At 52.6% G+C, this 25,806-nt stretch overlaps 2 protein-coding genes across 2 annotated transcripts; both read left to right on the top strand.

Moving 5' to 3' along the window:
• The first annotated feature begins 309 nt into the window (after positions 1 to 309).
• LOC103650255 (uncharacterized) lies at positions 310 to 929 on the top strand. Its single transcript, XM_020551114.1, has 2 exons — positions 310 to 496; positions 644 to 929. The coding sequence occupies exons 1-2, from the start codon at positions 415 to 417 to the stop codon at positions 811 to 813; spliced, it is 252 nt and encodes an 83-aa protein (XP_020406703.1). The 5' UTR covers positions 310 to 414; the 3' UTR covers positions 814 to 929.
• Positions 930 to 20,870: 19,941 nt separating this feature from the next.
• Positions 20,871 to 21,455, top strand: LOC103650254 (uncharacterized). Its single transcript, NM_001346674.1, has 2 exons — positions 20,871 to 21,006; positions 21,153 to 21,455. Exons 1-2 carry the CDS (start codon positions 20,925 to 20,927, stop codon positions 21,320 to 21,322), a joined length of 252 nt encoding a protein of 83 aa, NP_001333603.1. The 5' UTR covers positions 20,871 to 20,924; the 3' UTR covers positions 21,323 to 21,455.
• The last annotated feature ends 4,351 nt before the right edge of the window (positions 21,456 to 25,806 follow it).

Below are 25,806 nucleotides of genomic sequence, written 5' to 3' on the forward strand. Positions count from 1 at the left end.
GACTATGTACCAGTAACTAAAATACTATATTTGTCACCATAAACTTGGAAGAAATTAGTTGCTACTAGAAAGAAGATCCAAACCTGGAAGAAATTAGTTTCTACTAGAAAGTAGATCATGTCTGCTACCAGACATTGATTTATACTCCAGTATCAACCAACCCCGTACTTGTTACTACAAAATTGGAAGAAATTAGTTGCTACTAGAAAGTAGATAATTTCTGCCACCAGATATTGATTTATAACCTAGTATCAATCTCTACTAGCCTTGCTTCCGTCATTTGTTGCTAGATATAAATGGTTTTCTTTCACATATGTGAGTGTATATATATGAACCTTGCAGCAACCATTATATTCGGTAGTCAAACAAAGCCCTACAGACATCGATCTCTGATCTGAGAAAAAAAATCCTTATATGGCGAGAATTACAATGGAAGCAAGCAAGGCTGTCCTGCTCTTGATGGTGATCCTAGGAAGTTTGATGATTCCTGCATACTGTAAGTGCACATCGGGCAACCATGCGCATTTGAATCAAGTTACATATTATACAGTTTCTTACTAGTAGTAAATATAAATTGTTCGCATAATGTCAACAACCTTAACTTACTGTAAAAACAGTAACTGAATGCCCTTATTGCATGCAGCTCGGAACGTTGTTCGTTTCTGCAAATGCGAGAAACAGGCCTGCAAAAAGGGAGCAATATCCGAAGGTGTTTGCTACTGCTGTCCAGGCGGCAGTTGTTATTCGACGATCCAGGATTGTGCACCATCTTGCAAGTGCAGCAAGCTTTCACATGCCCCCCATTTCAAATAGCAAGCAGATCCTGCCCTAGTCATCAAGTCAATACTAAATGTAAGAGACAGTGAATCAATCCTGTGATTTATTGCAGAGACAAATTTAAAAAAGTGGTGGCGGTTGTTGATGTTTGATATAAATGTAAATGCGACTATGTCTCACCCGACCTACGACTAGGTGTGAAAACGAAAATGGTAATTTTCGGATACCGAGAATCGTTTTCGAAGTTTTTACCGAAACTTAGGTCTAAACGGAAACAGAAACGTCTACCGAAAATACGGAAACCGAATTGGTCGAAAAACTCGGAATCGGAAACGGTTTGCGCCTCTTCCGACCGTTTTCGAAAATTACCGTTTTTATTCTGTATTTTACTGTCAGTAATAAATTCGGTATTTTCCAGAAAATGTTAAATCTGAACTGATCTTTATAAATTCATAATAAATTCATCTTAGCTTAGAAAAATATAAAACTAATTTTATTATCTTCTAAAATCAAGATCTATCTAATGGTATATAGTTTAGAATCATTTGAAAATTTTATAAAACTTATTTATATTTTCTTACCTGTTATTATTCTTGATACATATATTCATAATTTGCACGAGAACTTAAGAAGGACCAAGAGAACACTAATTATATTGACTATGACAAGTAGTAGGAGTACAAATAGAATGTAAGTGCCATATCATTATACACATCGGATTCTACTTTATTTAAATATATAATAATGATTTTATTATTGTATGACTTCTTACTTTATATATTTTTTGTGACCTCCTACCTTATATATTATTACTATTTTTATATGAATGTATGACTTGCATGAATTTTTGAAGTCAATTGAGGGTACATGTTACAGTTCTTACCGATCGAAGTTTAGATTCCGATCATAACCAGTGTAATTTTCATACCGAACTTTCCTTTCCTATGCTTTCGAATTACCAATGTCGTTTTCGTTTCCGTAGTTGTCGGCGTTTCGGGACAGGGGGGTCCCTAAGCCGACGAGTGAGTGTGCTGCGTGCCCCGGCCCAGATGGGTCGAGCGCGTGGGCGAGCGCGAAGGGGGGAGAGGCGAGGTGGCCGGAGTCGAGCGTGAGAGAGGTGGAAGTCCCGCGGCCTTCGTGTTCGTCCCGCGCCCAGGTCAGGTGCGCTTGCAGTAGGGGGGTTACAAGCGTCCACGCGGGTGAGGGAAGCGAGCGTCCCCAAGAGAGCGTCTGTCCCGTCCTCGGTCCCGCGCGGCCAACCTTCTCTAAGAAGGCCCTGGTCCTTCCTTTTATAGTCGTAAGGAGAGGATCCAGGTGTACAATGGGGGGTGTAGCAGAGTGCTACGTGTCTAGCGGAGGGAGAGCTAGCGCCCTAGGTACATGCCAATGTGGCAGCCGGAGAGATCTTGGCACCTTGCTGGCGTGATGTCGTGGCTGTCGGAGGTGCGACGGAGCCTGGCGGAGGGACAGCTGTCGGAGCGGTCGAGTCCCTGCTGACGTCGTCCTGCTTTCGTAAGAGAGCTGGGGGCCGCCGTCGTCACAGAGCTTGTGGAGCGCCATCATTGCCCCTCCGGCGGAGCTGGCGGGATGGGACGTCGGTCTTGTTCTTCGTGACCCGAGTCGATTCGGGGTAGGATGATGATGGCGATTCCTGTTGACGTGGCGGGTCTGTGCCCTAGGCAGGGTGACGTGGGGGCTCCTCCGAAGCCGAGGTTGAGTCTGTCCTCTGTTGCCGAGGCCGAGCCCGAGCCATGGGGTCGGGCGAGGCGGAAGTCGTTCGGCCGAGGCCAGGGCGGAGTCCGAGCCCTGGGGTCGGGCGAGGCGGAGTTTCGTCGTCTTCTGGGTCTTAGCCCGAGTCCGAGCCCTGGGGTCGGGCGGAGCGGAGTTCGCCGTCTTCCGGGTCTTAGCCCGAGTCCGAGCCCTGGGGTCGGGCGGAGCGGAGTTCGCCGTCTTCCGGGTCTTAGCCCGAGTCCGAGCCCTGGGGTCGGGCGGAGCGGAGTTCGCCGTCTTCCGGGTTTTAGCCCGAGTCCGAGCCCTGGGGTCGGGCGGAGCGGAGTTCGCCGTCTTCCGGGTCTTAGCCCGAGTCCGAGCCCTGGGGTCGGGCGGAGCGGAGTTCGCCGTCTTCCGGGTCTTAGCCCGAGTCCGAGCCCTGGGGTCGGGCGGAGTTCGCCGTGGCGCCTTTGGTAAGGCCTGACTTCCTGTCAGACTCACTCTGTCGAGTGGCACTGCAGTCGGAGTGGCGCAGACGACGCTGTCCTTCTGTCAGACTGGTCAGTGGAGCGGTGGAGTGACGGCGGTCACTTCGGCTCTGCCGGGGGCGCGTGTCAGGATAAAGGTGTCAGGCCACCTTTGCGTTAAATGCTCCTGCAATTTGGTCAGTCGGTGTGGCGATTTAGTCAAGGTTGCTTCTGAGCGAAGCCAAGGCCTTGGGCGAGCCGGTGATGTGTCCGCCGTAAAAAGGGGGGCCTCGGGCGAGACGGAAGTCTCTCGAGGTCGGCTGCCCTTGGCCGAGGCTAGGCTCGGGTGAAGCGTGATCGAGTCGCTCGTGTGGACTGATCCCTGACTTAATCGTACCCATCAGGCCTTTGCAGCTTTATGCTGATGGGGGTTACCAGCTGAGAATTAGGCGTCTTGAGGGTACCCCTAATTATGGTCCCCGACAGTAGCCCCCGAGCCTCGAAGGGAGTGTTAGCACTCGCTTGGAGGCTTTCGTCGCACTTTTTTGCAAGGGGACCAGCCTTTCTCGGTTGCATTTCGTTCCGGTGGGTGCGCGCGAGCGCACCCGCCGGGTGTAGCCCCCGAGGCCTCGGAGGAGTGGTTACACTCCTTCGAGGTCTTAATACCCCGCGTAACGCTTCGGCTGGTCTGGTCGTTCCCTCATGCGAACTGGCCGTAGCCCGGGTGCACGGTCGGGGCCCAAGCTCTCGGGCTGGTATGTTGACGCTGTCAACGGTTTGGCCGGAGCCGGTTTTTGCGAGAGCAGCCCCCGAGCCTCTGCACAGGGCGAGAGGACGATCAGGGACAGACTCGACTTTTTACATACGCCCCTACGTCGCCTTTCCGCAAGGAGGAGGGGGGGAGTGCGCCATGTTACCCTCAATGGGCACCGAACATGGTGTCTCCAGTGAGCTGCAAGCGGGTAATCCGAGTGGACGTCCGTGCCCCGTTCATTGGGGGTCGGCTAGAGGCCCAGAGGCACGCCCAAAAGTACCTGCGGGTGATTTGCCGGACCCGGTCCCCAGGCGACGGGGTCTGAGGGCTCGATGCCTCCCTCCGATGGGATTCCGTTACAAGATCGTTCCCGCTGGTCTCGGAAATGTCCTAGGGTACCTCGGGAGCGCAGCCCGAGCCTCGGTTATGTATCGAACGTACCCCTGGTCATCCCTCGCTCGGTGTCTGAGGCGACTGTGAACCCTTCGGGGGCCAGCCTTCGAACCCCTGATCAGTAATGGGCGCGGAGCCCGAGTAGCCTGAGGCGGCCATGGAACCCTTCGGGGGGCTGGCCTTCGAACCCCTGACCAGTAGTGGGTGTCAGGCCCACGCGATCTGAGGCGACTGTTGAACCCTTTGGAGGGCCAGCCTTCGAACCCCTGATCAGTAGGGGGGGCTCGGAGCCCGGTTCCTTCGCGGAGAAGGATCCTTTTCGGGGTATCCCCCTTCCCCGGTCCCTGTTGCAAGAGATAGAGAAAGAGGAAAACGGAAAAGGATACGAAATCGAACAACGTGGCGTACCTTTTCTGACGCGGTTATTACGGCGAAGGTGAAGCGTCGCGCGCTCCTCCCGTCAGAGGCGCCGCCTGTCCCGCCGCGGAGTTAATGCGACGGGGCGAGTGGTTGGCGGGGCGGCCGTTGCACGTGCGCGATCCGTTCGAGGAACGGGTCACGGGTGCACCGTCTTCACGCCGTGAGAGGAGGCTCTCTTGCTGTCCCAGGATGGGACGTGAGCCTGGCTGACGACGTGGCCGCTGCGTCCGCCCGCCTGCCACCGCCATTACTGCCGGCCCACTTTCGGTCGCTTTGACCGACGCGCCAGGCTGGCGCTGCTGGGTCGCCTCAAGTCGCGGCATAGGCTCCGCAACCGAAGAGGCGTCATGGTGGCACAAGTGGTGGTGCGGTTGCTTGCATGCAGCAACTGGCGCGCCGATTGCTTGACGCGTGGGCCTGGGCTTCCAAGCTGGCGTGTCAGAAGTCGGAGAAGCGCGTCCACCTGGCGCGGTTGCATGCCGCCTGCATGGCTGCCCGCCCCTTCCGCCCGTTGGTCTGGGCCAAAGTGGGGGGTCGCTTGTAACCGCTGGACGGTCGTGCGCACCACGCGCGGCGGTTTGGCTTCTTCTGCTCTGAGCCGGTTTGCATGACATGCGGGACCCAGCCCCCGAGTCGCAGGGGAGGGCCTTGGAGCGTGTTGGAGAAGACTCAGCCCGCGGCGTCTGGGGGCGCACGTAGGGAGAGTTGCCTTTAAAAGGAGGGGGACTCCTTTCAGAAGGCAACCATGTCTTCTTCCTCCCTTATGCGTCGTGTCTTTCCATCTTCCAAGCCCCCGGATGGGGGGTATCCGCCGCCTTTTCGCCTCCTCGTTGGAGGAACGCAACTCCATGGGAGTTGGTACCTCTCAGCCATCGTTCGGCTTCAAGGATTTTCATCACGCAGCCCGGTCGCACCCCCCCCCACCGGCGGTCACCTGAGATGGCGACCTCCGGCTTGATGGTGGGGGAAAGCGAGCCGGGCTGCGGCCTCTGCCCCTCCCTCAGCCTCAAGGATTTTCATCACCAGGGCTAGGGAGGGGAGTGCGCCGAGTTGAGGTCGGCCCCCGCGTGGGCGGCGGCCCGCTCCTTCACTCAGTGATCGGAGGGAAGGGCGGCCGTCGTCCGTGGCGCTGGCAGCTGCAGCGTGCCTGGCTTTCGGGCGCGAGTGGCTTCGGAGCCGCTCGCAGTGCCGGCATCTGCCACGGCAGCTTGAAGAGGTTCTGCTGCCGGCGAGATAGCCGGGGCCAGCCACGGACTGACCTCCAACTCTACGGCCTTCTGCCCGTCCTTGCCTTACGAGTTTTGGCATGGGCGGGGGCCTCCTGGCAGCGGCATCTAGCCTGAGGTCAGCGTTGCCGCTGCTTGGCCCCTCGGAGCAGAAGTCGTCGTAGTCGCCGCTGCTGGAGCAGGTGACGGCGCGCCGTTCGTCGGCCTTCCGTTGCTCCGCAGGCCTTCCCCCTCGGAGTGGGGTTGTTCGTGCCTGCGGAGGGGGAACCGGAGTTCCGTTTGTAGTGGCACTTCGAATGCCAGTGTTTTTTGTTCATTGCGGCTGTCGGGGCCTGAACATGTATGTAATTTCGGCACGGAGCCGTGTTTTTTCCTCATTTTCGAGCACTAAGTCTCGCCTGTTAATTATCTGAACCGCTTTACCAAGCATGAGTCGCCCCGTGTCAAGGTGACGGGTGAGGTATCCGTATCCCGGAGGCGTGGGAATCCCTCGGCCCGATCGGCCTTGTTTTCTGGGGCTCCTCTAGCTTAGTTAAAGAGACCCCTCGGCCGCCCTTCGATGGGCCGAGGCCAGGGGTAGCGATATCAGTATGAACAGAGGCGGAGTTGGCTCGAGAATGGGAACCTGGTTGGCCGGAGCCTAGTTGTGTTGTCCGTCAGTGGAGCCGACGCCAAAGTCGATCAGCCGAGGCCTCGGGTCGGGCTGGCGCCCTTGGAAGCCGGTTGACCGAGGCCCCAGGGGTAACCGGCCGAGCCGCCTGCTCGGGCCGGATTCCCGGAGGAGTCCCTGGACCGCGTCGCCGTCCGAGGCTGGGTCGGACTTTGCTGAAGACGTCGTCGATGCCGAGGGTGCTACGGCTCCCTTCAGCGTGAAGACCCGAGCCTGCAGGATCAGATCATCTTGTAGCGTGTGCTTTCTGCGGCCGCCGAGGCCAGAAAAACACACCCTCGCCGCGCTTGCGAAGCTGCGTCTTTTTTTCTCTTGTTTCGAGCATCTGGACTCTGTCGGTAACAGGGATGTTTGTGTGAGCGAGAGTTGCTTCTCGCGGAAGGGACGAGTGAGGTATCCGTATCCCAGAGGCGTGGGAATCCCTCGGCTCGGTCGGCCTTGCCGCTTACGCGTACTTTCACCCGTCCATGAGGCCCTGTCCCCGACTTAGTCGAGAAAGCTTGAAGGACTGCTTCGGTAGGAGAGCTTCCGAACGTGAAGACTTGTTCGGTCCACGGAGTCGCTTTATCCGAGCGCGAGTTACTTCTCGCAGAAGGTGATGAGTGAGGTATCCGTATCCCGGAGGCGTGGGAGTCCCTCGGCTCGGTCAGCCTTGGCTGCTTACATGTACTCCGCCGTTTCCAGGATCCGCTTTCCGAAGTAGTCAAGAAGCACGAAAGCAATCCTGCTAAAAAGAGACCCTTTTTCGAGGAAAAATTCGACGCAGAGGGGGTCTCCCCCCTTTTAGCCCCCGAGGGAGGGTCGGGCTTTGCCGAGGCTAGGCCGACCCTTCCTTGACGACTAAACTTTGCGTAGGTGCGAGGTATATGAACAACTTGAAAACATCTTAAGGGTAGAAGCGACGTAGCTGTTTGATGTTCCAAGCGTTGCCGTAGATCTCGCCTTGATTGTTGGCCAGCTTGTATGTTCCGGGCTTCAGAACTTTGGCGATGACGAATGGCCCTTCCCAGGGGGGCGTGAGCTTGTGCCTCCCTCGGGCGTCTTGCCGCAGCCGAAGCACCAGATCGCCCACCTGGAGGTCTCGGGACCGGACCCCTCGGGCGTGGTAGCGTCGCAGGGACTACTGGTACCGCGCCGAGTGTAGTAAGGCCCTGTCCCGAGCCTCCTCCAGCTGGTCCAGCGATTCCTCTCGGCTAGCTTGGTTGCTTTTATCGGTGTAGGCCCTCGTCCTCGGGGAGCCGTATTCCAGGTCAGTGGGCAAGATAGCTTCAGCCCCGTAGACCAGGAAAAACGGCGTGAAACCCGTGGCACGACTCGGCGTCGTCCTTAGGCTCCAGACCACCGAGGGGAGTTCCTTCATCCATCGCTTGCCGAATTTGTTGAGGTCGTTGTAGATCCGAGGCTTGAGCCCTTGTAGAATCATGCCGTTGGCACGCTCTACTTGCCCATTCGACATGGGATGAGCCACGGCGGCCCAGTCCACCCGGATATGGTGATCCTCACAAAAATCCAAGAATTTTTTGCCGGTGAACTAGGTTCCGTTGTCGGTGATGATGGAGTTCGGGACCCCGAAGCGATGGATGATGTTGGTGAAGAACGCCACCGCCTGCTCGGACCTGATGCTGTTCAGAGGTCGGACCTCGATCCACTTGGAGAATTTGTCGATGGCGACCAGCAGGTGCGTGTAGCCCCCGGGCGCCTTCTGCAAGGGACCGACGAGGTCCAGACCCCATACAGCGAAGGGCCAGGTGATGGGTATCGTCTGCAGAGCCTGAGCGGGCAGGTGAGTCTGCTTCGCATAGAATTGGCACCCTTCGCAGGTGCGGACAATTCTAGTGGCGTCAGCCACCGCCGTTGGCCAGTAGAAGCCTTGTCGGAAAGCATTCCCGACAAGGGCTCGGGGCGCTGCGTGGTGGCCGCAAGCCCCCCGAGTGCATTTCTTGCAGCAGTTCCCGACCTTCGGCGATGGAGATGCATCGCTGGAGGATGCCCGAGGGGCTGCGATGGTAGAGCTCCTCTTCGTCGCCCAGCAAGACGAATGACTTGGCGCGTCGCGCTACCCGCCGAGCCTCAACTTGGTCGAGGGGTAGCTCTCCTCGACGGAGATATTGCAGGTACGGGGCCTGCCAATCTTGATCTGGCGTGGCCCCGCTCTGCTCTTCCTCGACGTCCAGTGCCTCGCCCTCGGGGGCCGAGGGTACCTCGGGCTGTGCCGAGGGTACCTCGGGCTGAGCCGAGGGTACCTCGGGTTCGGGCGCGTCGTTGAGCTTGACGGAGGGTTGATGCAGATCCCGGGAGAAGACGTCCGGGGGGACCGTCGTTCGCCCTGAGGCTATTTTAGCCAGCTCGTCTGCAGTTTCGTTGTAGCGCCGAGCGATGTGGTTGAGCTCGAGCCCGAAGAACTTGTCTTCCAGGCGCCGAACCTCGTCGCAGTAGGCCTCCATCTTCGGGTCGCGGCAGTGGGAGTTCTTCATGACTTGGTCGATGACGAGCTGCGAATCACCATGGGCGTCGAGGCGTCTGACCCCTAGCTCGATGGCGATCCGCAATCCGTTGACCAGAGCTTCGTACTCGGCCACATTGTTGGACGCCGGGAAGTGGAGGCGCAACACGTAGGGCAGGTGCTTCCCGAGGGGTGAGATGAAGAGCAGGCCCGCGCCGGCTCCCGTCTTCATCAGCGACCCGTCGAAAAACATGGTCCAGAGCTCCGGTTGGATCGGAGCCGTTGGCAGCTGGGTGTCGACCCATTCGGCCACGAAATCCGCCAACACCTGGGACTTGATGGCCTTCCGAGGGGCGAACGAGATCGTTTCGCCCATGATTTCCACCGCCCACCTTGCGATCCTGCCCGAGGCCTCTCGGCACTGGATGATCTCCCCCAGGGGGAAGGATGACACCACAGTTACCGGATGAGACTCGAAGTAGTGTCGCAGCTTCCGCCTTGTCAGGATCACAGCATACAGCAGCTTTTGAACTTGTGGGTAGCGGATCTTGGTCTCGGATAGCACTTCGCTGATGAAGTAGACCGGCCTCTGAACGGGCAATGCATGCCCTTCCTCTTGCCTCTCGACCACAATCGCGGCGCTAACCACCTGAGTGGTCGCGGCGACGTAGACCAAGAGGGCTTCTCCATCCGCCGGGGGCACCAAGACAGGCGCCTTTGTAAGGAGTGCCTTCAGGTTGCCGAGGGCTTCCTCGGCCTCAGGGGTCCAAGCGAAACACTCGGCCTTCCTTAAGAGGTGGTACAGAGGCAGACCTCTTTCGCCGAGGCGTGAGATGAAGCGGCTCAGGGCCGCGAGGCATCCCATGACCCTCTGTACACCTTTTAAGTCCTTGATGGGTCCCATGCTGGTGATGGCCGCGATCTTCTCCGGGTTGGCTTCGATGCCTCGCTCGGAGACGATGAACCCTAGGAGCATGCCTCGGGGCACCCCGAAGACACACTTCTCAGGATTGAGCTTGACTCCTTTCGCCTTGAGACACCGGAATGTCACTTCAAGGCCGGAGAGGAGGTCGGGAGCCTTTCTTGTCTTGACTACGATGTCATCGACGTAGGCCTCGACTGTGCGACCGATGTGTTCGCCGAACACATGGTTCATGCACCGCTGGTACGTCGCGCCCGCATTCCTCAAACCGAACGGCATGGTGACGTAGCAGTACATGCCGAACGGCGTGATGAAAGAAGTCGCGAGCTGGTCGGACTCTTTCATCCGGATCTAGTGATACCCTGAGTAGGCATCGAGGAAGGACAGGGTTTCGCACCCAGCGGTGGAATCCACGATTTGGTCGATGCGAGGCAGAGGGTAGGGAACCTTCGGACATGCTTTGTTGAGACCAGTGTAGTCGACACACATCCGCCATTTCCCCCCTTTCTTCCTCACAAGCACAGGGTTGGCAAGCCATTCGGGATGGAATACCTCTTTGATGAACCCTGCTGCCATTAGCTTGTGGATCTCTTCGCCAATCACTCTGCGCTTCTCCTCGTCGAATCGGCGCAGAGGCTGCCTGACGGGTCGGGCTCCGGCCCGAATATCCAGCGAGTGCTCGGCGACATCCCTCGTTATGCCGGGCATGTCCGAGGGACTCCACGCAAAGACGTCGGCGTTTGCGCGGAGAAAGTCGACGAGCACTGCTTCCTATTTGGGGTCGAGCCCGGAACCGATCCGGACCTGCTTGGTGGTGTCGCCACTGGGGTCGAGAGGGATGGCCTTGACCGTCTCCGCTGGCTCGAAGTTGCCGGCATGGCGCTTCACGTCTGGCACCTCCTTGGAGAGGTTCTCCAGGTCGGCGATGAGGGCCTCGGACTCGGCGAGGGCCTCGGCGTACTCCACGCACTCCACGTCGCATTCGAACGCGTGTTTGTATGTGGGGCCGACGGTGATGACCCCGTTGGGGCCCGGCATCTTGAGCTTCAGGTAGGTGTAGTTGGGGACGGCCATGAACTTCGCGTAGCATGGCCTCCCTAGTACGGCGTGGTAGGTTCCTCGGAACCCGACCACCTCGAACGTCAGGGTCTCCCTTCGGAAGTTGGAGGGCGTCCCGAAGCAGACGGGGAGGTCGAGTCGCCCGAGGGGCTGGACGCGCTTCCCAGGGATGATCCCGTGGAAGGGCGCAGCGCCTGCTCGGACGGAGGACAGATCGACGCGCAGGAGCTTGAGGGTCTCGGCGTAGATGATGTTGAGGCAGCTGCCCCCATCCATCAGGACCTTGGTGAGCCTGACATTGCCGACAACGGGGTCGACGACGAGCGGGTATTTCCCTGGGCTCGGCACATGGTCGGGGTGGTCGGCCTGGTCGAAGGTGATGGGCTTGTCGGACCAGTCTAGGTAGACTGGCGCCGCCACCTTCACCGAGCAGACCTCCCGGCGCTCTTGCTTGCGATGCCGAGCCGAGGCATTCGCCGTATGCCCTCCATAGATCATGAAGCAGTCGCGGACCTCGGGGAACTCTCCTGCTTGGTGATCTTCGTTCTTGTCGTCGTCGCGGGCCCTGCCACCCTCGGCGGGTGGCCCGGCCCTGTGGAAGTGACGCCGAAGCATAACGCACTCCTCGAGGGTGTGCTTGACGGGCCCCTGATGGTAGGGGCACGGCTCCTTGAGCATCTTGTCGAAGAGGTTTGCACCTCCGGGGGGCTTCCGAGGGTTCTTGTACTCGGCGGCGGCGACAAGGTCCGCGTCAGCGGCGTCGCGTTTCGATTGCGACTTCTTCTTGCCTTTCTTCTTGGCGCCGCGCGGAGCAGACGCCTCGGGAGCCTCTTCCGATGGGCGGCCCTGGGGCTGCTTGTCCTTTCGGAAGATAGCCTCGACCGCCTCCTGGCCAGAGGCCAACTTGGTGGCGATGTCCATCAGCTCGCTCGCCCTGGTGGGGGTCTTGCGACCCAGCTTGCTCACCAGGTCGCGGCAAGTGGTGCCGGCGAGGAACGCGCCGATGACATCCGAGTCGGTGATGTTGGGCAGCTCAGTGCGCTGCTTCGAGAACCGCCGGATGTAGTCCCGGAGCGACTCCCCCGGCTGTTGCCGGCAGCTTCGAAGGTCCCAGGAATTCCCGGGGCGCACGTATGTGCCCTGGAAATTGCCAGCGAAGGCTTGGACCAAGTCGTCCCAGTTGGAGATCTGCCCTGGAGGCAGGTGCTCCAACCAGGCGCGAGCAGTGTCGGAGAGGAACAGGGGGAGGTTACGGATGATGAGATTGTCGTCGTCCGTCCCACCCAGTTGGCAGGCAAGGCGGTAGTCCGCGAGCCACAGTTCCGGTCTCGTTTCCCCCGAGTACTTCGTGATAGTAGTCGGGGGTCGGAACCGGGTCGGGAATGGCGCCCGTCGGATGGGCCGACTGAAGGCCTGCGGACCGGGTGGTTCGGGCGAGGGACTCCGATCCTCCCCGCTGTCGTAGCGCCCCCCCACGCCTGGGGTGGTAGCCTCGGCGCACCCTTTCATCGAGGTGAGCCCGACGGTCGCGTCGATGGTGCTCGTTGCCGAGGTGGCCCGGGGCCGCAGGCGCGGTGTTGCGCGTGCGCCTGGTGTAGACCGAGGCTTCCCGCATGAATCGGGAAGTCGCGACATGAGGTTCCGAGGGATATCCTTGCCTTCGGGAGGCAGTGCTCTCGGCCCGTCGGGCCGCAGCGCCTTCCAGGAGATTCTTGAGCTCTCCCTGGATTCGCCGACCCTCGGTGGTTGATGGCTCCGGCATCGCGCGGAGGAGCATCGCTGCGGCTGCCAGGTTCTGACCAACCCCGCTGGATGCGGGCGGCGGCCTGACCCTGGCATCGTCGGTGACGCGGTGCTAGAGACCTTGGGGCAGGTGACGTATTTCTCCGGCCAGGGGTTGGCCCACCCATGCCTGTCCGACGTCCCGACGGATCGGCTCAAGCGCTCCTGTTCCCTCGTTGAGCCTGGCCTGCGCCTCGCGGACTTGCTTGAGTTGTGGGTCGTAACCCCCCGCCGGAGCGGGGACCACAGCTAGCTCCCGTGGGATGTCGGCGCGAGGCACCGGCCTAGGGAGATCACCGTCCTCCGGCATGCCGAGATGGTTGCCTTCGGAGGGATCCCCTAGCTCGATGTGGAAACATTCGCGGCTTGGGCCGCAGCTCTCGTCGCCAAGGCTGCGGCTTCCGTCGGAACAGTCGGATAGGCAGTAGTCACATGCGGTCATGAAGTCCCGCATGGCACTGGGGTTGCCAAGTCCGGAGAAATCCCAACAGATGCTGGGATCGTCATCTTCCTCGGACCCAAAGGGCCCGTAGGTCGAGACGTCCGTCAGTCGGTCCCAAGGCGACCGCATACGAAACCCCAGTGGGGTTGCACTCGCCTCAATGAGAGCGCCCGTCAAAACGAGGTCGTTTGGCGGGTTGAGGTCGAGTCGAAATGACGCAAGATGGGAGTTAGTCGGTACCTTTTGGTCGACGAGGAGCGACGTAGTCACATCGGGGACTGGTTGCACCGTCATCTCAGGTACGAGGGCGACGTCCTGCAGGCTTTCCGCGAGCGCGCCGGCGTCGTCTTCTTGCTCGGAGTCAGCGTGTCGCGGGGGGACGGCGCTTGCCTCCGTCTTGAACGTGAGGTCGACGTCCGGCGTGCCTTCCGTCGGGGCGTCGATTCGCTCGACGGCCGACGAAGCGCGGCCTCCCGCCTGGCCTTGACGGCCCCGCCTCCTCCTCCGTTGGCGGGGGAGAGAACAGAGCGAGCCCGAATGTTGCCCTTCCACCACGCGGGGAAGATGTCGTCGATTCCGCCGCCGGCGGGCGGGTTGTCGGCCGCCATTGTCGTTGTCGCGCGGCGGTGGAAGAAGTATCATGTCGTAGCTGCCGTCGAAGGACATGAACTCCAGAGTCCCGAAACGAAGCACCGTCCCGGGCCGGAGAGGTTGCTGAAAACTGCCCATCTGGAGCTTGACGGGGAGCTGTTCGTCAGCACGCAGCGTGCCCCTACCTGGCGCGCCAACTGTCGGCGTTTCGGGACAGGGGGGTCCCTAAGCCGACGAGTGAGTGTGTTGCGTGCCCCAGCCCAGATGGGTCGAGCGCGTGGGCGAGCGCGAAGGGGGGAGAGGCGAGGTGGCCGGAGTCGAGCGTGAGAGAGGTGGAAGTCCCGCGGCCTTCGTGTTCGTCCCGCGCCCAGGTCAGGTGCGCTTGCAGTAGGGGGGTTACAAGCGTCCACGCGGGTGAGGGAAGCGAGCGGCCCCAAGAGAGCGTCTGTCCCGTCCTCGGTCCCGCGCGGCCAACCTTCTCTAAGAAGGCCCTGGTCCTTCCTTTTATAGTCGTAAGGAGAGGATCCAGGTGTACAATGGGGGGTGTAGCAGAGTGCTACGTGTCTAGCGGAGGGAGAGCTAGCGCCCTAGGTACATGCCAATGTGGCAGCCGGAGAGATCTTGGCACCTTGCTGGCGTGATGTCGTGGCTGTCGGAGGTGCGACGGAGCCTGGCGGAGGGACAGCTGTCGGAGCGGTCGAGTCCCTGCTGACGTCGTCCTGCTTTCGTAAGAGAGCTGGGGGCCGCCGTCGTCACAGAGCTTGTGGAGCGCCATCATTGCCCCTCCGGCGGAGCTGGCCGGATGGGACGCCGGTCTTGTTCTTCGTGACCCGAGTCGATTCGGGGTAGGATGATGATGGCGATTCCTGTTGACGTGGCGGGTCTGTGCCCTAGGCAGGGTGACGTGGGGGCTCCTCCGAAGCCGAGGTTGAGTCTGTCCTCTGTTGCCGAGGCCGAGCCCGAGCCATGGGGTCGGGCGAGGCGAAAGTCGTTCGGCGAGGCCAGGGCGGAGTCCGAGCCCTGGGGTCGGGCGAGGCGGAGTTTCGTCGTCTTCTGGGTCTTAGCCTGAGTCCGAGCCCTGGGGTCGGGCGGAGCGGAGTTCGCCGTCTTCCGGGTCTTAGCCCGAGTCCGAGCCCTGGGGTCGGGCGGAGCGGAGTTCGCCGTCTTCCGGGTCTTAGCCCGAGTCCGAGCCCTGGGGTCGGGCGGAGCGGAGTTCGCCGTCTTCCGGGTTTTAGCCCGAGTCCGAGCCCTGGGGTCGGGCGGAGCGGAGTTCGCCGTCTTCCAGGTCTTAGCCCGAGTCTGAGCCCTGGGGTCGGGCGGAGCGGAGTTCGCCGTCTTCCGGGTCTTAGCCCGAGTCCGAGCCCTGGGGTCAGGCGGAGCGGAGTTCGCCGTGGCGCCTTTGGTAAGGCCTGACTGCCTGTCAGACTCACTCTGTCGAGTGGCACTGCAGTCGGAGTGGCGCAGGCGGCGCTGTCCTTCTGTCAGACTGGTCAGTGGAGCGGTGGAGTGACGGCGGTCACTTCGGCTCTGCTGGGGGCGCGTGTCAGGATAAAGGTGTCAGGCCACCTTTGCGTTAAATGCTCGTGCAATTTGGTCAGTCGGTGTGGCGATTTAGTCAAGGTTGCTTCTGAGCGAAGCCAAGGCCTTGGGCGAGCCGGTGATGTGTCCGCCGTAAAAAGGGGGGCCTCGGGCGAGACGGAAGTTTCTCGAGGTCGGCTGCCCTTGGCCGAGGCTAGGCTCGGGTGAAGCGTGATCGAGTCGCTCGTGTGGACTGATCCCTGACTTAATCGTACCCATCAGGCCTTTGCAGCTTTATGCTGATGGGGGTTACCAGCTGAGAATTAGGCGTCTTGAGGGTACCCCTAATTATGGTCCCCGACAGTAGTTAACGTTTTCGATCTCGTTTCCGAGGAAAAATATTAAAATGAAAATGGTTTTAGTGTTTACCGGTCGTTTCCGACCGTTTTCACCCATACCTCTGAGCCACAATAATCTAGGTGAAGGGTGGCTCTGCCTTACAATTCCGTCTCGCCCGATCCCAGAGCCACAAGGGTACGAGGGAAAAGCGATTTGTGCTCAAGTCCCTACTTCGCTCGACTCCTGACTTCAAACGACAAGGATCTCAGGGCCCAAAAACTTTGTCTTAGAACTCCGTTCCGCCTGATACAGGGGTCAGACGCTTCGTCCGACCATACAGATCCAGAACTCACAGGATCGTACCACAATGATCACTTCAGTCATGAGGACATACAATTTGGTGTGTCCTCTACAGCCGGTCAATAGAGACCGGATTGGGCTTAACCCAACTAATCGGCTCTTTAATTAGGCCCTTGATTCGGAGGGCCCACGCTAACTCGGTTGGAGCCCCCAATCACACGATGCTATATATAAAGGATTAAGGGTTGCAGGAAAAACTAACGCTAGTACGTCGCCCCGAAACCCTAATCCCCATAGAGGTCCCATCGTCTAGCGTCAGAGTGTCTGGATCAGCGACAACCTATAGCAGCTCGGATCTCGGTGCCTGCTGTTCCTCTATAGGGCAAAAGAGGTGATGCCGAGGATAGCGACAACTTTCCACGACCACCTCGCAAGACACATCAACAACATCAACGAAGGTATGTTTCTGTATTCCTCTCAGTAGAACAAATCTACTCGTCATCGAGGATTTGACTAGTTTACAGATTGGTATTCTTGGGGCTTAAGAATCGATCCTAGGCACCATAGAATCTAACAATGGTATCAGAGGCACCCTAAGACCCCTAGATCTCCTAATCCGCATTCGATATTTGAGATCACAGAAAGGTCTCGGATCAATGTGATTGAACTCAATTTTTTATTCATCGTCGTTCATGACCCGAGAACAAAAAAGATTGATTAGATCAAGAAATGAGAAAGAGGTCGTTGCTCTCGGGTTAGGGTTTTACCTAACCCCTAGTAAGAGATAGAGTGTCTCGGCCTTCAAACCAGAGAACACACATCCATCTAGGGTTAGGGTTTTATGACCTAACCCTTCGTGGAGCGTTACTGTGTCGCCTAAGCCTAGCACTCGCCTCCTGTTGTGCCTCGTGCTCTTGTTGTAGAGTAGAGCCAGCGACCGCACCTGGCATCTTCGTGTGGCCTCAGCGAAGTGACGTTGACGGTCGACCCGATGCTTAGCTCAACACCACCTAGGATTCCATTCCCAGTCATCACCATCCTCTCCCCACCATCATTTTGTTCTCGCATGCAAATCATGCGAACCCATGTAGCAATGCCGCCACGCGGTCTGGTGCCACCACCGACTGAAGCCCTTTGCCTCTCTTGCATGCAGTATAACCACGGGTAGCCAAAGTTTCAGTAAAAGGACTACTTTCAGTATGTTTCTTAATGCTTAGAATGCAATGTTCCATCATAAGATTGAGACTGATCTAATTCAAGGCTAGAAGAGAACCTTGTGCACTACATAGTTCATTTCTCTATCTTTTGTATTATGATTAGCACTATCTGATCTACAATATTTTTTTGCTAACTTTTGTTTACCGCTCTTGGTTTATTTTTAGGGAAGGATCATGATGTATCCAAGAAATTTTGGAGGTAAAATACTAATCTATTTTCTTGATTTACATTGAAGTGTAGCACATAAGTGCATGTGTACACTGAATGTATTTCTTTTCCTATCATCATTGTATTTTGTTGTTTCTTTTAGCACCAAGGACCCTCAGCAGCAACAATTCACTATTTCACTTTCAACATTGGTCATGGTTCAATGATCAAAGGTAATGATGACATAGATCATCAATTGTTCATATAGAAACCTAATAACTGTTCCTCTTATCGTGATCTATCCAAGAATTTTTTGGAAGTATAAACTATCAATATTTTTTTGATTTTCACCCAAGTGTAGCACATCGGTGCATATGTACACTAAAAGTAGTTCTTTTCCTTTTAGTCATTGTGTTATGTTGTTTCTTTCATCACCAAGGACCCTGAGCAGAGCCATTTAGTTTCATCATTGGTCAAGTTTAGTGATCAAAGGTAATCATGCCATAGATCGTCAGTAGTTCATATAGAGACCTAATAACTTTGCATGTTAGTTACATTTGTTGCATCGATATCTTTTACCAATGTCTTCTTTGACAAACTTCTGGAAACTGTTGAGCAATCAATAGTCTACCAGAGTTACATATTTATGCCACCATGATGAGCATTTAAAACTGATTTCCTTTCTAGTCTAAATTGTATAGTAGTGGTAAACAGAAACCATTAAACTTTGCCAGTTAAGATTTTACTTTTAAACAAGCTAGGCACTTAAATAAGGCTTATGCTAGATTCTATTGTACAAAACAACACTTTGAAGGTCATTTTCTGGATATATGATTAGAATTTTAAGGTATTGCCATTATTTAATTTGAGCTTACATACACTTGATGAGATATACAAGGTTGCATTAATAGTACTGAGTCCAAATGTTCCTAGGCAAATATTTATAAGTGAAATAGTGCTAAATGTTTTATTCTTTATCCTTTTGCTCTTGCACTAAACCTGGTACTCTGTTTTGGAACAACATATGATTGGATTCATCTCAATTAGAAGCTTTCAAATTCAAATTATGTCAACCATTGATTTTATTCATGAAGCATCAAGAATATTCTAAAAAATTCTATGGATCAGAACTATAACATGTAGATTATTGATCGAGCATATTAATATTATCTTTTTTGTGGTATGTTTAGTAACACGTTTGTTTGTTCACATTAATCTGCAACGATGTACATGTTATTACTGTATTGAATTTTTTCATGCTTTGGGCCTACACCAATTGTTCTTAACCTAATTTAGTTAAATCTATGCTATTTTGCTTTGTTTCTATGCTTTACCAAATTGCAAAGCATTTCTAAACAATTGCGTTCGAACAAAGGGGGTTCTGAATAAGTTTGCCTTTTATAGATGGGAGTAATTGCTAACCCTCCTAAACCTAGAGATATCTCATACCTGAAGACTAAAGTTCAGTGCTGAAAGGTTAAACATACTGCCCCTCAGAAGTTTTAGTCCACGTCCAACTTTAGTAAAAAAACGAACCTATGCGAGATATTAAACACTTATTTGTCTTTGTTTACATCAATAAGTTTGATGTGGCCCAAAATGATTATGATGTTGTAGCAAGTTCATCCTTGAATCTTTGAGGAGGAGAGCACGCAAGATGACAGAAGGTAACATCAAGATCCTGTATTTTGTTGGTATGTCGTGATTAGTGTGGTTTATTTGTGACTGATTGTGTTGTTGCATGAGCTATGTACTCTTTCCCGCAAATACGACTGCCACCAAGAGCCATTGAGGCGACAAAGAGAGCCGGCAAAGCAGCAGATGTTTTCTATTGCTTCAAGCTGCTGGAGGCAACATGAAATTTCACTGTTTTAGGCTCTGTTTTTTGGCAAAAGGAAGGGTAAGTTTGGGGTTTTTCTTTTGATATGGTGACATATCTGTGACGCATCAAGTTTTAGAAGTTTTGAAGTGATGGATATGTTGTTGTTTGGTGAACACAGGGTGTTCCACCATCGGACAACTACCCTTACAGTTGAGGAATACTTCCCTACCATCATTTCGAGCTTCAAAAGTTCAACGACTCATTCATGGAGCAATACGAGGGCTACTCCAGGACGTGGTGTGAACATGAAAAATGATAGTCAACATTGGTACTTCATGATGTGAATATAATAATTTATGTGTCGTCGCAACGCACGAGTATTAAACTTGTTAGTTATAAAGTTAATGTGCGATCAGACATAGAGGTCTTGTTTCACTTATTATTATACAACTTTACAAAGAGAGCATATAGTATACGAAAACATGGATAGATCTGTAATCTCTTCTTATTACAAAGAAGAATGTGTGTATATTTGTCAAAGTGGTACTTTCGATAGAGCTCATATCTTTTAGGGGTTTTTTCATCACTCACCGCACGATAAACTCATGCCCATTAAAACTTTAAAAATCTAGTGAGGAAAAAAAAGAAATAGTATATAGTACTTTTAGATGTATTGCACTTGTTGTCTCGTTAAAAAACATTCGTGTCTTCGTGATAATAGCAACCTTTAGGATTTTAAGATTGATATTTTGGATATGAACCTGGACTTGTCGTTAGATGTATCTTTTTCTAAACCTTGCAGGTCTCTCATACATTTCATACCAATACGTTAGATGTATCTTCTTTAGGTAGATTGTCACAAAATTTGACTTGCACCATGCATTACAAAATTTTGACTTATGAGAATCTTTTTTGCTAGTCACACCATGATTAACTCTTTAATCATATTGGTATAGCCATACACTTTCGTAATCCGAACATCACACGACTGCTCCACGAGTTAATATGCACTGCAACGTTCTTCAATCTTCAATGCCAATTACACTGGAGCAATCCTCACTACAAGAAATGATGTGTTTTTTCTCTAGTGTTTGACTTAGATTTAATCTCGCCATATGTAATTTATCAATGGTTTAGTTAGCAGTTGCTTTAGGAATTAGTTTAATTTTTAAAGTTACAATTATATAACAAATGCTAGCTGCTAGTCGGGAGAAAACCTGCTAAGGAGGTGTTTGTTTGTGACTGTAATCTGCCCAGATTATATAATCCAACAAATTTTGATCTCACACTTCGTTCAAAATTTATTAGATTATACAATCTATACATATTATAATCCTAAACAAACATCCCCTAATTCTAAATGGTGAGAGTAAATAACACCGTCTAATAACTTTTTATCACCTAAATTGTTTATCTTGAGCTATTAATTAAACCATTAGTTAAGTTTTTTCTCTTGGTCGAATAGAGCTAAGCTAACTATTAGCTCATAGGATCCAGGCATTGGTTTAATTTCACCCACTATGATTAAGTACTAGTAATTACAATACTATATTTGTCACCATAAACTTGGAAGAAATTAGTTGCTACTAGAAAGTAGATCCAAACCTGGAAGAAATTAATTTCTACTAGAAAGTAGATCATGTCTGCTACCAGACGTTGTTTTATACTCCACTATAAACCCCGTACTTGTTACTGCAAAATTGGAAGAAATTAGTTGCTACTAGAAAGTAGATAATTTCTGCCACCAGATATTGATTTATACCCTAGTATCAATCTCTACTAGCCTTGCTTCCGTCATTTGTTGCTAGATATAAATGGTTTTTCACATATATGAGTGTATATATATGAACCTTGCAGCAAGCATTCGGTAGTCAAACAAAGCCCTATAGACATCGATCTCTGATTTGAGGAAAAAAATCCTTATATGGCGAGAATTACAATGGAAGCAAGCAAGGCCGTCCTGCTCTTGATGGTGATCCTAGGAAGTTTGATGATTCCTGCATACTGTAAGTGCACATCGGCAACCATGCGCATTTGAATCAAGTTACTTATTATACAGTTTCTTACTAGTAGTAAATATAAATTGTTCTCATAATGTCAATAACCTTAACTTACTGTAAAAACAGTAACTGAATGCCCTTATTGCATGCAGCTCGGAACGTTGTTCGTTTCTGCAAATGCGAGAAACGGGCCTGCAAAAAGGGAGCAATATCCGAAGGTGTTTGCTACTGCTGTCCAGGCGGCAGTTGTTATTCGACGGTCCTAGATTGTTCAACAGCTTGCCGGTGCAACAAGCTTTCACATGCCCTCCATTTCGAATAGCAAGGGGATTCATCCCTATGTATCCCCTCGTGATACCTTAATCACCAAATCAATCCTAAATGTAATAGACAGTGAATCAATCCTGTGATTTATTGCAGAGACAATAAAAAGCGGTGGCGGTTGTTGATGTTTGATATAAATGTAAATGCGACTATGTCTCACCCGCCGACCCACAATAATCTAGGTGAAGGGTGGCTCTGCCTTACAATTCCGTCTCGCCCGATCCAAGAGCCACAAGGGTACGAGGGAAAAGCGAGTTGTCCTCAAGTCGCTACATCGCTCGACTCCCGACTTCAATCGACAAGGATCTCGGGGCCTAAAAACTTCATCTTAGAACTTCGTCCCACCCGATCCAGGGGTAAGATGCTTCGTCCGGCCATACAGATCTGGAATTCACAGGACCCTACCACAATGATCACTTTAGTCATGAGGACGTACCGTTGGGTGTGTCCTCTACAGCCGGTCAATAGAGACCAGATTGGGCTTAACCCAACTAATCGGCTCTTTAATCGGGCCCTTGATTCGGAGGGCCCACGCTAACCTCGGTTGGAGCCCCCGGTCACACGACGCTATATATAAAGGAATAAGGGGTCGCAGGAAAAACTAATGCTAATACCTTGCCCCAAAACCCTAATCCCCATAGAGGTCCCATCGTCTAAGCGTCAGAATGTGTGGAAGAGTGACAACCCACATCGGCTCTGATCCCGATGCCTGTTGTTCCTCTGTAGGGCAACAGAGGTGACGCCGACGACTGCGACAACTCTCCACAACCACCTCGTAGGACGCGTCAACAACAGTAACGAAGGTATGTTTCCCTATTTCTCTCAGTAGAACAGAACTACTCGTCATCGAGGATTTTCCTAGTTTATGGATTGGTATTCTAGGGGTCTAGGAATCGATCCTAGGCACCATAGAATCTAACAATGGTATCAGAGGCACCCTAAGACCCCTAGATCTCTTAATCCACATTCGGTTTTTGAGATTACAGAAAGGTCTCGGATCAATGTGATCGAACTCAATTTTTTATTCATCATCGTTCATCACCCGAGAACAGAAAAGACAGATTATACCAAGAAATGAGAAAGAGGTCATTGCTCTCGGGTTAGGGTTTTACCTGACCCTAATTTGAGTTTCGGCCACAATAAGAGACATAGAGTGCACGACCTCAAACCATAGAACACACAACGGTCTAGGGTTAGGGTTTTATGACCTAACCCTAATTGGTTCATCCATCAACAGGGATCGTGCTAAACGCTCGGGATCTTTTGATCCACGACCAAAATCAAGAGAGAGCAGAGAGTAAAGAACACATAAGATATTAGGGTTATAAAAATCCTAATTGTTTTCCTCAAAAAATAAACTTACCGGATCGAGTGCATTGAGCACTGCCAAGCATCCGCAGGTTTCAGAATCACATACGTCACAGAAAATCGCGCAAGGAATCGGGATCGAAGTGCATAGGCACTGCCCATAACATTCGTGGATCGGATCTCGGTCAAAAACACAAAGAAATAATAGAAAACCGTGCATATGGCTGGATCCACGCCGAAACAACATTCAAAACTCAATCCCCAAACTTTAAATGATATCCATTTCATACATTCATACATCACAGAGTGGCATCGAGTTTTTGGGCTAGAACCTGGTTCATGAGTTCACAGACACGACCAAGATGGTCGTAGTTCTTACCTCACCACGAGTTCACGACAAGGTACAACATCGAAGACGCCCAACTTTGGTCGAACTTACTGTTAGGGTACCGGCATCGGTGGAGACCGAGTTTGAGGAAGGAGACGATACAATACTATTATCCGTAGCGTATTTCATACAACCTCCATATTTCTTACAATGTCATCCCTTAAGTACTCACACCCATTGGGCTTCTTCCGTCGCCGGCCCAACACCGGAGCTTCCAGCAGAGGTGTCTCTGCTGCTGCGGTGTAGTCTTTGTGTTCCCTGTCAGCCTGAGTGCTGACATCCTCTTCTCCTTGCGAAGTCGCTTGCCCCCAAGCGGGTGCTCGAGGAAATTGTTGACGAAGGGCTACTGCGTCTTCCCAAGTAGCAAGAGCATCATCAAAGCCAGACCACTGGACTTGGACATGTTCCATCGACGAGCCCCCACGGGTGATGGTTCTTGTAGCAAGCACCTGGGTAGGAATCTGGAGATGCACAGAAGCGGACGGTAAAGTGGTACTCACTTTGTGTTTAGAAGTAATGGTGCACTTCAGCTGAGAAACATGAATCACTGGGTGGATAGAAGCAGAACTTGGCAAATCCAGCTTGTAAGCGATCTTGCCAATGCGTTGAAGGATCCGAAAAGGCCCAAAATATTTGAACTGCAGCTTATGATTAGACTGAGGAGCGATAGAAGATTGTATATATGGCTAGAGTTTCAAGTAAACGAAATCGCCCTCAGCAAACTCGCGGTCAGAACGTGTCTTGTCGGCCTGCTGTTTCATGCGGTTGCGCGCCCGAAGTAGGTGCTGGTGGACCACATGAGACATCAACTCACGTTGCGATAGCCAAGTAGACAAATCTGAATTTGAAATGGAATCCACAGGTTTGATGCCAAGTTGTCGGGGAGTGCGGCCATACAGAACCTCGAATGGTGAATGACCCAATGCTGAATGAAAGCATGTGTTGTACCAAAATTCTGCCAGATGGAGCCACTGATGCCATTTAGATGGACAAGTGTGCACGAAGCAGCAGAGAAATGTTTCCAAGCACTGGTTGACACGCTCCGTTTGTCCGTCAGACTGGGGATGATAAGCGGAACTCATACGCAGTTGTGTGCCGGCCATAGTGAATAATTCCTTCCAAAAGGTGCTGGTGAAAACACGATCTCTATTTGAGATAATAGCCTCTGGTAGTCCATGCAATCTGTACACTGTTGACATGAATAAATGTGCAACCTTGGAGGCTGTATAAGGATGAGCTAGAGGAATAAAATGACCATACTTAGAGAACTTGTTGACCACCATGAGTATGCAGTTATGCAGTCAGCACCATTGGATCTGGGCAAGGCTTCAATGAAATCCATAGAAATGACCTGCCATGCTTGATCTAGAATAGGTAATGCTTGCAGCAACCTAGGGTACTTAGCTCGGTCGGGCTTCGACTGTTGGCATATGGAACAGGAAGCCACATATTATTTGATATAAGACTTCATTTTGGGCCAAGCAAACAGCTGGTGTACCCGTCAGTAAGTGACTAGGAACCCGGAATGACCCTCGATAGCACTGTCGTGCCTTGTGGAAACAATCTTCAATTGTAGGGGAGGGTTAGCACCCACCCAGATGCGCCCTTTGTATCTGATAAGTCTAGCTTTAAGTTGGAAAGGATTTTCTAGGTCTTGGTGGAGTGTGAGTTCAGCAATAAGCTGCTGAGTGTACGGATCCGCCTCATAGCCTTATGTTACTTCCGACAGCCAAACTGGAGTGTCTGAGGAAATGTGATAAAAATCTAGAGTATCCGATGGTCGCCGTGAAAGGGCATCAGCAGCTCTGTTCTCAACACCTTTTTTATAAATCACCTTGTATTGGAGCCTTAATAGCTTGGTGAAGACTTTACGCTGCCAATAGGTGTTCAGTTTCTACTCGGTCAGATGGGCCAAGCTTCGATTATCCGTTTATATGATGAACTCATCGTGCTGAAGATATGCCCTCCACTGGTCGACTGCCATCAATATCGCTAGGTGTTGGGGACTTGTTCTCGAATGCTTTCAGATAAGAACAAGGCAACACAAAGTATTAATGGTTAAAGACCTTCGTCCTTCGAAGCATTATCTCCCTTAGGATATAATGATCTTCAGACGAAGGTTATGATGGGCGTACCTTCATCATCTCAATAATATTATAATAATGAAAGTAGAAGCATATGAAACATGAAAAATAACATGAATAATCATAATCATATGACATTATTAAGATACTTTTATTATGAATAAATATGGACAATATCGAATTACATTTGTACCTTCGGCTTGACAGAAGGTGAAAATCCAGGTGACGTGCGAGTGAATACAAGTCAACGTGAACAGTACGGGGGTATTATTCATCTATTTATAGGCACAGGGCGCAGCCTGTGTGAAATTACATTCATACCCTTTACAATCAATTACAATCATGACACAAACTATCATGGGTCAATCTGTCTTTTCATCTTTAAGTCGGTGCAACCCTCCGTCACAAGGCGTGTCACTATGCCGAAGCTCCCCGGATGGTAGCTTCGGCTTTGCTTCTGTGTTGATATTCCGAAGGTGTTTCTTCTTATAGGACCTTCGGCGACGAAGCAGACCCCCAAAAGTAGCCCCTTCACGGTGCCAGATCATTTTTCGTAACGAGCTCGACCCGTGAAAAATTCTCTTAGGTCCGAAAAACACCTTCCCTGAGCTCGTTGTCGAGAAACGATTAAATATTCCGAGTGTGAGGTGGTCCCACCATACGTCGGGTATGCGCGATCTGGTGATTCACCTTCTCACGCAC

Source organism: Zea mays, chromosome 3 (genome assembly GCF_902167145.1).
Source record: "Zea mays cultivar B73 chromosome 3, Zm-B73-REFERENCE-NAM-5.0, whole genome shotgun sequence".
NCBI lineage: Eukaryota > Viridiplantae > Streptophyta > Magnoliopsida > Poales > Poaceae > Zea > Zea mays.